This window comes from Sturnira hondurensis, unplaced genomic scaffold (genome assembly GCF_014824575.4).
Source record: "Sturnira hondurensis isolate 20B ecotype Veracruz unplaced genomic scaffold, ASM1482457v3 Scaffold0000167, whole genome shotgun sequence".
Classification (NCBI taxonomy): domain Eukaryota; kingdom Metazoa; phylum Chordata; class Mammalia; order Chiroptera; family Phyllostomidae; genus Sturnira; species Sturnira hondurensis.
In genome coordinates this window covers 3,526,545-3,538,986 of record NW_028072798.1, presented here as the reverse complement: position 1 = coordinate 3,538,986, position 12,442 = coordinate 3,526,545, and the positions used below count along the sequence as shown (strand labels likewise).

Below are 12,442 nucleotides of genomic sequence, written 5' to 3'. Positions count from 1 at the left end.
CCCCCCCCCCCCCCCGTCTCTCTGCCTCCGCCCTTCACTCCCCATTCCGCACTCCCCACCTAGTGTGTGTCCCCAAGTCTCTAGCTGTCTGTCTGCCCCACGAGTTCTGGCTGCCTGGGCTCTCAGGCCTCCATCCTCTCTGCCCAAGTTCAAGGAGACCTCTGGGCTCGTGGGTTCCTCCTAGTGCCGCAGCCCAAGAACAGCCTCTGGCTTCGAACCAGGCAGTCACAGGCTGACCACCTTCTCTCTCGTGATCACAGCCCCTCACTGCTTGCTGTCCAGTTAGGAAAACTGTTGTTTCATGTGTTTTATTCAACCTCATGTTGCTTCTGTAAAAAACTTTTAATATCAGAATTCCTTTGCGACTGGATTATATGATTGCATTAGTCCTTTTCTTTAGGTTCCTTCCTCTCCAATAATATATGAGGGTATCCTACGGATTTTGTCTCTTAGGTGCACCCCTTTCCCTTCACCTTGTTCCCCTTGACAGCAGTGATTCTCAACGGAGTGATCTTGACACACCGCCTGCAGGGCCGTTGTTTCTTGTCGCAGTGCCGGGGCGCTTCTGGTGTCTGGTGGGTAGAGGTGAGGGGTGCTGGTAAACATCCTTCAGTGCACAGAATAGCTCCCCACAACAGAGAGTCACTTAGCATCACTCAGCCCCAAAGGTCAGTACTGCCCAGCCTGGGAAACTGCGTTACAGTGTATGGCCATAAGGTCGTCACAACAATGTGAGATCCTTTACAATGACATCCCCACTTTCCTCAGGTCTGCATCACTCCCTGCTCACGAGTCTGTGAATTCTCTTATGTTGGTTTGAACTGAGCTCATGCTAATAGTTTTCTTTGTGTTTTCTCAACCTTTGAATTTGTCCTTGGATAGTTTTTTTCAGCTGACATGATTATTATGGTATTTCTGTTCCTGAAAAACACAATAGAGTTGCCAAACACTGTGCACGCTCATTCTTTTGGGAGAACGAGCAAAGGCACAGAGGCTTACGAGGAGGAATAACATTTCCATGACTCAGAGAGTCAGTAGTGGTTATTAATGATAGTGTTGTTCCCACACCACATGCAGTTATTTTTCTTCAACAAAAACTGATTTTACTTAAATTTTAGTATGAATTTTGAAAAGAATTTACACTAAGTCTATAATTTAAGAAATGCCTTAGAAGTACGGGTACACTGGTCCTCTGACTGATTTTCCAATTTTGCAAGTGGAAGTTTCAGCAGGAGAATAAATAACATCATTTTGTACATATTCTCTCTGCTCCTGACACTGTCATGTTTGTAATTTTGCGTTTTAGCTGCAGAAAGCACTTTTGAACATTTTCTTTGTTTGACTTAGTGGATTACAAAACAAATACTTCTTTCTCTGTAGGACTGCAAGGTTTGAATGTGTGAATTCAGCTCATACACCTTAAGGGGCATATAGACAGTTTTAAGTTACAGCTTATACAATAGAATCAGACTGTGGAGCAGTAAATGAGACCTTAACAAATCTTATCTAGCCTCATTGTATAGATGATGAAACTGAGGCTCAAAGTAAGTTAATGTTTTCCAAAAGGTCATGGAGCTAGTTACAGGGAAACCCAAACTTGAACACAAGCCATGTGTTTTCTGCTGAAGTCATGATGTTTAGCTTCTCCATGTGGCCCTAAGTTCTTTTCTTACCGGTCCAGCATCAGCCTCCTCACCTCCTACCATCTCCAGGGACCCTGGCTGTTTAACAGTCACATCCCTAGCAGTGGGGGAGTTACCTCTTTATTAATATGTAGTTCTCTTTGTCTCTAATGTGTGGCTGTTTGACTTCTCAAGTATAAGCCAATTTTTCCTACTTGTACTTGAAATTATTTTAGATGAGTAAGGGGAAAAAGGTATTTCAGCAACACTGTGCTTGTGAATTCTTTGACCCCATCTTTCCCCTTAGACTCAGAATGCTTTTAAAGGCTCAAAGGTTGGACATTTCCTTTCACTGAAAAATTAACTGTGTTGGTTTCCTGGCCTTTTGTTGTTACAATCATCTGTCTTCTAGTGGATTTTGAATTTTCATAGCTTTACCTGTGATATATGTATCACCGAAATACCAGTGGTCTTCAAGGGGTTGGTTGACCGCTTACCTGTCAAGCCAGTTTCTGATGAAGTCCTGTGCAGAGCTTTCTGGTCTGTGAGTCGAATTTCCCTGGGTGAGGTGGGGCGGATATGTGTGCTGCTGTCTTCTAAGTTGAGCCGTGTGGTTCACACGTTCTCATTTCCACACCGTGGCTGCCTCTGCTCCGAAGATCCGGTGGGTCACGTTGAAGGGCAGGACAGCCCCTCCACTGCAGGAGTGGACACGCTGCACTCCAAGTGAAACAGACTGCGTCATGTCCTCATAGCACATTAGCTCGCCCTCCGTGCCTCACTGGCTTGTTTTTCGGTTAAAGTAATTTTTCAGTCTCTTGAATTTATCTGTGGAAACATTTCAGATGTAAAGTGGCAGATTTTAAAAATCTGGGCATTTCTTTTGGTTTATTTTCTAGTTTTGTGATTATGTTCATGCTAGATTTTAGTTTTATACAAAACTGCTTTGAATTGTGCCAATTCGCACAGTGCATTTTAAATTAATGTTTACCAGTGGTAAAATTGAGCTCTTTTTAAATCAAGAAATAGAAATAATTTTGACTACTTGATCCATAAACTTATTTCTTTAACGTAAATCTGTACTTCCATTATTTTTCTCTGTATTTTGGGTATCTGCTTGAGAACACTGCATTTTGCCATGTGTTAGGCACACCCACATTTCTGTGGGCATAATGCATGGGATGATTATACCCAGGTATAATGTGCATCCTTATTTTTCCCTGAAAATTTTGGACAAAAAGTGCACATTATACACGGCAACATACGGGGTACATATAGTTCTTGGTTTCACATTTTAATAAGGAAGAGTTCATTCTGTCAGATACACTGTGGTGCCTTGTCATAAACTCATCATCCCTTGTCATAAACTCAGCTTCCCAGTAATTTGAACTGTCCAAGTACAGATGAGAGCCAGATAATTTAAAATAAGAAGAAGATGAGGGGTGGTTTTGAATAACAAAACAGATGCTATACCTAATCTACAGCCAACTTGGCCCATAGGAAGTTTTCTCAGCATCTCAAATTAAAACCTATCTTTAAAATTCCACTTAAGACAAAATTGTCAGATTATGTGGTTTTCATGCCCAGGTTAGAAGCAGCAGAGTAAAAGGGGCTGTTAGAGGTCAGCACAGAACAGTGAAGCGGGAAAGCGGAACCCCACGCGTGGACACAGTCTAAAAGCACTGCTGGTTCAGGGCCAGGCGCTCCGCCCGCACCCCCGGCCCCAGCACTGCTGCGGGAACTCTGGCGCTAGGTCTCGGGAGAGCGTCAGGAAGTCTAGTCAGCTCGCGGAACACAGGGAGGTGGGATACATTTTAGAAAGGTGAATGTGCCTATTTTTTATCCTCAACCAGCTTTGTCCAGTCTTGACATTGCCATTTTTCTTATCTGTTTTAAGAAGTAAAATAATGTAGATATGTTTGGAACCTTCTGCTTCCTTTATTTCCCTCCCCTGAGTTGTGCTGTGTTACAACGTGTATTCATCATTTCTGTGCATGGTTTTCACTAGCACTGCAAATATAGATACATCCACATACACAAAATAAGTAATCTTTGGAAACTTTTATATAAATGAAGCCATCCTGTACATATTTTCTTCCACCTAATTATTTTTTACTCTATTTTGGGATCTATGTTGGTAACTCTTGTTACACATTTTAACCGTTATTTAGTATTCCATTGTCAAAATGACCACAATTTACTTAGTCACCTGTGATGGACCTTTGTTTTTACGCTGTTTTTATATTGCACGAAATGTTGCAACAAACATTCGTTCGAACACACGTGTGACTAGACAGACTGTGCTGTAGGACGAAGTCCTGAAGGTAAACCTGGGGGGTCACGCGGGTGTACTCGGCCTCCGCTCCACTCCGTGTGCGGTCCAGCTGTGGTCCCGAGGGCTTGTACCAGTCCCCCTCACAAGCAGTGTCGCTCCAAGCAGTCACCAAGGCTAGGTTCTACCAGGTCCTTTCTTGTGCCATTTAAATTTTGCTCATTTTATGGATGTGAAATTGTATCTTGTTATGACTTTAACTTGCCTGTCGCTAATTTGCAGGGTGGCGGAGCATAGTTTAGAGTTCACTTGAGGTACTCTACATTTTCTGTTAGCTGTTCGTCTTCTGCGATTGTGATCAGACCGGGTTGATTGTTTGCTGACAGTGCCTTGTCGCCCTTCCGTAGAGACTGACGGCGAGCACGGGGAGCAGGCAGCGCAGCCGCCTGTCTGTGATGGCCCAGCACCTCTGCCACGTGCGGCACGCCTTCACCATCCCAGGCCGGGCTTTCGTGCCCAAACCGGAGGTCAGTCTCTCTGTTTGTCCCACTGTACCGGAGTCGGGATTTTAATTGTATTCTTTGCTCCTCTGAAGGTGTGTCACAGGAAATGATCTCTGGGGTCTAGTCTTGACTCACATGCAAACTGCACCGTAAGGTGTTCTTTCCCTCTCCTGAATAAGAAGCATAAAAATTGCAGTATGAATTTAAAAAATTACAGGTTTTAGTCTAATCTTTCTCCCGCTTATGTAGGATTAAATGTCCAGTTTTATCCATGTTGCTCTGGTGGTGATGCTATTATTGTTGTTGTTATTCCTTTTACACCTAAATTATCCTAATATGAAAGATAAGTTATATGGTCAGCCATTCCTCAGAAAAAGAAATCAGTGTGTGTGTGTGTGTGTGTGTGTGTGTGTGTGTGTTTGTGTGTGATTTCTGTTAGAAACTTCTCACTAATGTTATATCAAACAATAGTTTTCGTGAAATTTTTTCCACTCTTTTTGAGAAACCTGATTTTGGTAATGTTACTGACAATGATCTCTGAAAAAATAGCTGAATGTTAAATTAGAATTTGACTATTACATGTGTATATCACTAATTACAGAAACATGAGTGCTAATTATAGAAATCAAGTTTCCCTGCCAAAAATTAAACTCAGCAAACCGGCTTCTGCACCACAGGACGTGTGTCATAAAAAACTCACCTGTTTCTTCTCTGAATGCACATGGAGCATCTGCGTGAAAGCCCCGGGCGGGGGGAGGTGGGGGGCGCAGCAGGGGTGGGGCCCTCCGGACAGGCGCTGGGGGCTGCCCGCAGGACTTGCGGCCAGTGCAGAGCCAAGTTCCTGGGCGTGCAGCAAAGTTCCCCTCACAACATCTGGCATTCAAGTAGACGGTGCAGTAAAGTTGTTCGTGTGTGTTTTAGGTTTAGATACAGATTTTAGGTTTAGAATGAGGCGCTGATAGTGTTGGACCTGTGAGTGCACCTTGAAGTGTGGTCCGAGAACATGCGGTGTTCTCTGTCACCGCCTACTGCTTCCTCTGCGCTGCCGTCCGCTGCAACAAGGGGAGGCTTCCTGGGACCGGAGGGTCCCGACCATCTGCCCTTTACGGGACAGACTTCATGGTCAGCGTTTTCTAAAGCACCTCCGAGAACTCACTCTCAGTACCACCTCCTTGCAGCATCTCAAGGCTTCAGACATTAAAAATTACTTCTTTCAAAATAACAGATCCTAGTAGATCCTTGGCAGAATTTGATAACCGAGATGTGTTGTAGGTCATCACCAAATTTAATACATTTGTCCTTTCAGGAATTTCCTGTGCTATACAGGTGCCCACTGTATTGAAGAGAACCAAGAGACTATGTAGCTTTTATCATTGACTTTTATACTTATTATACCAATATTGTTATTATAACTTGCCTTGAATTTTTTTGAAAATGGGTGAGTCTAAAAAATCTCTAAATGTGTGTACTAAGTCAGTTTTACAATTGTAGAGAAGTAAAAGAGTCATTCTTTTTAAAAATCAGGTAAAATAAGTTGAATAAAAATAAGTGTGTTCACTATTACAATCTAATTTAATTCTAGTTGTGAATTCAAGAATGAGATAAGCAATAAGAATTATAATTCTGAGAAAGAAACAGAATTGCAGTTTTGCAGGTGACAATTTTCTGTACGTATAAAATACAGTGAAGTGAAGAAAGTGTCAGTGGGGCAGGGCAGGGACCCGTGCAGGGTGCTGCACAGGCACGGGCTGCGCCTGCGTCCTCACAGGCCATGGACTTGCTGTGTGAAAGCATGCGGCGGAAGACACGGTGCTAAAAGAGGTTACTGCAGCCGCCTTCTTCCAGAAATGAACAAACGAGAAGACACCGAATCCATATCCCAGACAGAGCGTGCTCCTGTCTGTCTGCCCCAGGCCTGCTCCCATCCCCACCGCCCCATATACTCCTCTGCCCAGGTCAGGCCATCCAAGCCTAACCCCGAGGTTGTCTTAAGTGGCCCATCCCTCCCCCTTACTTTCACCCTCACAACCAGCCACTAGTTACCAACTTCTGACATCCCCTACTCCCTGCCTCTTAAATCTAGCTATTCTTACATCCCTTCTCCTGGCCTAATTGAAGTCTTCATCCTTTTTGCCAGAATTACTAGGTGATTTCTTCAGTTTTACAAACACACACACACCACCCCTGCTCCATGGGTAAAATAAACATGATATTCTGGAAAGATTTTGGGTTTTGGGGTTTTTCGGTGGGGGTGGGCGGTATTCTCCTCGGAACTTTTTAATCAAACCAAAAGGAATGTTTACGTGCATTCAAATAGATCGGACCAGGGTTTCTCAACCTCGACACTGTTGACATTTTGGTCCAGCTAGTTTTGTGGCTGGGCTCTCCTGTGCATCGGGGGATACTGAGCAGCGTTCCTGGCCTGCGCCCACTAGATTGCAGTGCCGTTACCCCAGGTACGACAACGAAAAATGCCTCCTGGCGTTACCAAGTGTCCACCCCCCGTTGAAAACCACTGCGTTAGACCGAGAACCTTTGGGGTGCCGTCACTGCGCGCTCACCAGCTCTCCACATGTTTCGTTTGTGTTGCCTCATTTAACCCTCGCAACCCTGAGTAGATGCCCCGTCTGTCACATGAGCCAGCCAAGACTTGGTGTGGGCTGTGTGACTGGCGTCCTGTGTGACTGTACACACAGTGGCGTCACTATGGTTGAATCCCATCTCCCCAGCTTACCAGCTGTGTGACCTTGGGCAAGTCAGGTACCTGACACCCTTTCTCTGCCTCAAGTTCCTGTAAGCTACCGAGAATAGTGCCTGCCTCCTAGCGTCCTTAGGAGTTGACACCAGTCAGTGCGTGCGGAGGAGTCGGTCAGGACCCGCATGTCATAGCACTCGTAGTGGCGGGTCACGGCGAACACACAGGTGAGAAACATACCTTGTCTCCAAGTCAGGTTGGAGACGGCGCCTTACGGACTTGTGATCTGTTTACCAGAGCCTTCTCTGTGGGCCCAGAAATGGGGGCAGCGACCTTCCTCAGGGTGTCATGGTCGAGTTCACGCAGGAGATCCCGGGTGGCCCCAGAGCGGGGTGAAGTGCAGGCAGGCGAGCGGTGGGGCGGGGGGGGGGAGGCTGGGGGAGCGATATAGAGGGCAGGTCCCAGAGTGCACCCAGCATCTCGTCTCCACCGGTTCCAGTCTGGGTAGAATCGGGCCGTTGTTTCGGATCAAGTGGCTGCTTTTCTGAGAGTTCAGACACTTGTATGTGTTTTGGGAGAAAATACTCTAAAAATAAATAAAAATTATTTTGAAGTATATATAAACTTAGAGGGTATATAAAGTGAACTTTTAGTCTAGGCAAAAGTGGGTACGTAGACTACACATGAAGCCCATCACTTTGAGCAAAACGAGAGGAGCACAAAGGTGTCGAACCCATCCTGTCACGTGAACTGGCACTAAAATAGGCCTTGTATTGGAATTATTTTTAATATATTTGTTTAGAAAATATTTTGAGCATTAAAAAGGCATGCATACTTTAACTAATCATTTAAACTCCTGTTTAAATGATTCCTTTTTTCATCCATACATGAAATAGCACCTTTTCATTTTAACTATTCGTTAATAGCTAATGACATTGTTGAAGAAGAGAATGAAGATCTGCTGAGTAAAATAGGCAGAAAATATTTTAGTCCCTACTTCTGTATGAACAAATGAAGATTGTTTACTTACCGAAAAGATAGTCTTCCCATTCCTGAATTATTAATGCGCAAAGAAACGCTGTGCATTACATCGGGAGCCCCGGTTAACCTCGAATTAACAAATAAATTACTAGAAACAATAGTGTGCAATGTTTCTTTTGCACCTCAAAGGATCCGATTTTTATTTTCTTTTTAAAATATTTGAAATACATAAGATAATTTAATTTAGATTTTTAAAAGCATTCGTTATACTTTAAAAATTACTTTCACATCTGTTAACCCATTGAAGCAGTTCATTTATAAGAGAACAACAATGTATTTGTTAATATGGATCAAACTAGAACATAAAATGACAACTTAAAAGTAACTCTGAATGAGAGACTAAACAAGGTGGGGGCAAATCTGAATTGTCCTGGTAAGTGAGTTAACCCAGAGAATCCTGGCAGCAGGAGGGGGCCTGCTTAAGCAGATTCACACAAACGTACCCGCGTCTCTTGGCTTGTGCCTAGTGCTTCAAAAGCCCCAGAGACTTGAGTGTGGTTTGCTTTGCTTTGTTTTGCTGTGGTGGTGCTTTCCAGAGGCTGCCCTTCACTGCTGCCTCCTCTTTGAGTGTCGTATCATCGGCTCTCACAAATGGATGTGGGTGTTGTTCTAAAATGGGAAAAGGGACAGGGAGGTCACGGGTGGGGAGCTGGGTGGTTGGTTTGGGCGACGCCGGAGCAGGTGGCCAGCCCTTCCGCCCCTGGCATGCTGTGCTGTGGACAAGCAGGTGCCTGTGGTGGCACCACTCAGATGGCAAGCGCGGGCGGTCCCTGGGGTCACACCGGGGCAAGGTGCTGCTCAGACTAGGCCTTTTATGAGACCCAGTTAAGTGCCAGTTCAGAAAATGTACCAACAGGTTATCTTAAGCAAGAAAAAGCCACCAATTAATTGCCTTAGTAATATGATCAGAGCCTCTTTCAATTATAAACCTTTAGATAAAACATGAAAATAAGGATGGAAGAATAATCTTACAACAGATATAAATGTACGTGAGAGTTTGTTGGCATTTTAAATGACCTTGCCATTTTTTAATTTATTTTTTCAAGCGTTTCAAACCTTTGTAGAGAAAGTTAAGCATAATTCTGGTGTATATTTTTTTTTAATCTAAAATAAAGACAAAAGTCCCAGCAGGCATCTAAAAATTCCATGTGCATTACACAGTGATTTACACATAATCCTTCCGGTTGTATGCGGAATCGCCCTCTCGCTTTGTGCTGGGCGTGTGCTGCTGCTTGGGTCGGGAGAGCCAAGCTTCTGGATCCCTTTTCATACAGGAAGTGCAGAAGATGGTGCCAGAGGTCAGCAGCAGCATGGCCGAAATGAATCCGATGTAGACAGCTCCTCCAGGTTCGTGTTTGTTGCTTTCAGGAACTGTCAGATCCAGAAAGGTTGTGATGATCTCCTTTGTGTACCACACTGTCGGTATTAAAGCGGAGACCCCTGCAGACATGAGACAGACGCCCCCAGCAAAACAGATGTGACTCTTGGTCTCTCTGTCCCCTCCTAAGCGAGTGCACTGCATCCCCACTGTGGAAGTGCAGATCCCCAGAGCAGACAGGACACAGGCCAGGACCATGGCGGCCCGCGCAGCCTGCACATAGGTGGGGAGGGACAGAACGGAGTACTTGAGGGTGCAGCTGAACATGCCAGTGCTATAGCACGTGCAGTCCATCCACAGCCCTTGCAGCTGGACGATGGCCGTGATGATGTTGGAGCCCGTGTCCACAGTCACCTTCCAGTTGGGCAGCACAGTGGCCACCAGCACTCCAGAGACCCCGCAGAAGGCCAGGACGAAAGCAAGGAGCTGGATGCGTGCCAAGCCCATGACGTTAGCACTGTTGGCTTTGTCTGCCAAGGAAGTCCTGGTGCTTAATTACGATGGCTGCTGGTCAGAATCGTAGCTGTTCCCATGCAGTGGAGGACCGAGTGACAGAGGCTGCAGAAAGAGACAAAGTCAGGTTTGAGGGAAAGAAAGAAGAAACAAAGGCTTCTGTGTGTGGTGGGGGCTGCTGCCTCGGCCTGCAGGGGGTGCGGGCACAGCTGCCCAGGGCCAGCGCTCACACCAGGCCTCCAGAGGCTCCGTCCTGCGTGGACGGGGTGGCCGGTGCTGGGTGTGTGCCGAGGAGGAAAGGGCTGTCCACTTTGTTCTTTCGAGAACGCCAGCTGTACTAACGTTGTCTGCAGAGTGGTCCTGTGGCCTTGCCAGGAGACCTGGGCCTGCCAAATTCCCACCGTAAGACCTGCTCAAGAACTGGATAGCATTATGGGTTTTTAAAAATTTGACTTTTAAAACAAACATTTTGATTTTAAATAAAATAGTCTGTAGGTTTTAAAGAAGAAAAGAATAGTTCAAACCCACCCCTTAAATGAAATATTGATTACACTGGGAAAGCTTTAAGTGTTCAGAAGCATTTATTAAGCACCCACCACGTACCAGCACGTGACCCCCGTGAACTGAGGAAGAGGAGAGTAGCGGAGAGAAGTCACCTGCACGGTCACCCCCAGGTTCCAGTTAGTAAACATCTGCAATATCCTTACCTACAGTGGCACTTCTTTGACTTCAGGTACAAGGTACCCAAAACGGAACAATTAAGCTACTGTCCTTTGCTGTGAGAATGTGAGATCCCTTCTAGTTGGGACCAGAATCCTTTCCTGACCCAAATGCTGCAGTCGGCTGTAAAACCGGTTATGCTGAACAGTTCCGGAGTAGGGGCGTCAAATCTCAAAAATACGTACAGAAGTAGCCACGCCATTACTTGTCTGTGAAATGATACCAAACATAATGCAACACTTTATTTTCTCTCTTTTTTTTTAAAGAGGGAAAAGTTAGCACTTTGTGGCTTTACTGTGTTTTAATCTGGCGGTACTCACTGCCTCCTTTGAGAAATGTGATGGTTTCTGAAATACAGCAGTACTGGCCTTTTTGTGTTTCTGAATTAAATGTTGACTGATGTGTCAAAGTGGCTCCGTCGTGATTCACGTAGATTTGACAGAAGGCAGTGTGGGTCAGACTGTGGCTGTCTGGAACCTCTGTGCCTCGATACGCTGTTCTGGGAAATGGGGGGACTTTACTTACTACCTACATCACGGAGTTAAATGCGTCAGTGCATTTTAAGGGCTTATCTACCCCCATAGAAAATATTGAATAAATTGTAATTGGCATTGCTGTTAATGTTTTTATTTATTATATATCCTATGACAAATACATGTCATATGATCTTTATTTTGTATCACATGGCTGTTTCTTTTTTCTCTTCTTTAGGCTGATTTAATTGATTGGCATAGAATCTTAGAGCTGAAAGAAACCACAGCTGTACTGTTCTACACCGTCATTTTTTTCAGATTAGCAGCCTGAACCTATTGCCCGTCACCCCGGTCCTTCTGGTGCACCCCTCCCCTGGGGGCTTTCTTCCTGTGGGAGGCCAGGAGCACTTTCTGTCCAAAGGCACGAAGTACCATTGCCTATCAGCTTCACTCCCTTTCCCACCAAAAAAAGCCTCCAGAGGGTGTCAGTTTGGCAAAGGACTTAGCCCTGGAGACGCACCAAGGAGGTTGCTGCCTGGCTTCCGTGAGATGCGTGCCTGTGTTGAAAGTACGAACTGGCCTGTGGTTCTAACAGTGATTCTCTAAATCCTGGGCTGCCTGAATTCCACTGCTGTTTTTGCTCATGGTCTTAACATGTGAAATTTACAATTTTAGGAGAGGATTTCCCTGAGATTTTGAATTCTTAAGAATCAGACTTACTGTAAAGATCCGGGGGCCTGGGCTTTACCTGCCTCATACACCTTATTTCTTTACATCCTGAGGCCACGACAGAACAGAAGTTAAAATTTCGAGAAGAAAATAAAGCCCATGTTTATAGTTTCATAATAGCTGTTTGCAGGTTTGGGCCGAGAGCTCCAGCCAGCTCACTAAATTACTCCTTCCCCGACCCTTTTCCACGTAGGGGTTCTTTAAGAGCCAGGCTGCTGTTAACATTCCCTGACAGCATCTCATTTCTTTCTTTTTACTTTGGCTGAATGACCTTGATATGTTGATCCGTCTGTGCTCAGCTACCCAATTATAACCCTTCTTTTTCTCATTAGCCAATACATTTGATCAATTTCAGTGTAATTCAGACTTGCAGACAGCTTGTTCATCTTAATTAACAAGTACTGGCAGTGGTAAATTACAGACGGCCCAAATCAGCGTAAACAATATGACATTGCATTCAGTTAGCATGGCGCTCACTTATGTCAGATGTTGGACTTTAAATGCTTTCTTCTGTCTACAGAATTTAGGCAGAAAGGATTTGCTCTCCCCAAACAAG

The 12,442-nt window shown here is 44.9% G+C and overlaps 2 protein-coding genes across 3 annotated transcripts in view; one reads left to right on the top strand and one right to left on the bottom strand.

Moving 5' to 3' along the window:
• TFB1M (transcription factor B1, mitochondrial) overlaps window positions 1-12,442 on the top strand; it is a 54,457-nt gene that overhangs the window by 18,477 nt on the left and 23,538 nt on the right. For both annotated transcript variants that reach the window (XM_037053359.1, XM_037053432.1), the window contains exon 5: window positions 4,302-4,421. In XM_037053359.1, the coding sequence (XP_036909254.1) occupies window positions 4,302-4,421 (120 nt within the window). The remainder of the gene's footprint in view (window positions 1-4,301; window positions 4,422-12,442) is intronic.
• On the bottom strand, window positions 8,307-10,851 carry CLDN20 (claudin 20). The gene is made up of 2 exons (XM_037053680.1): window positions 10,672-10,851; window positions 8,307-10,069 (listed from the first exon to the last, which is right to left on the bottom strand). The coding sequence occupies exon 2, from the start codon at window positions 9,956-9,958 to the stop codon at window positions 9,299-9,301; it is 660 nt and encodes a 219-aa protein (XP_036909575.1). The 5' UTR covers window positions 9,959-10,069; window positions 10,672-10,851; the 3' UTR covers window positions 8,307-9,298.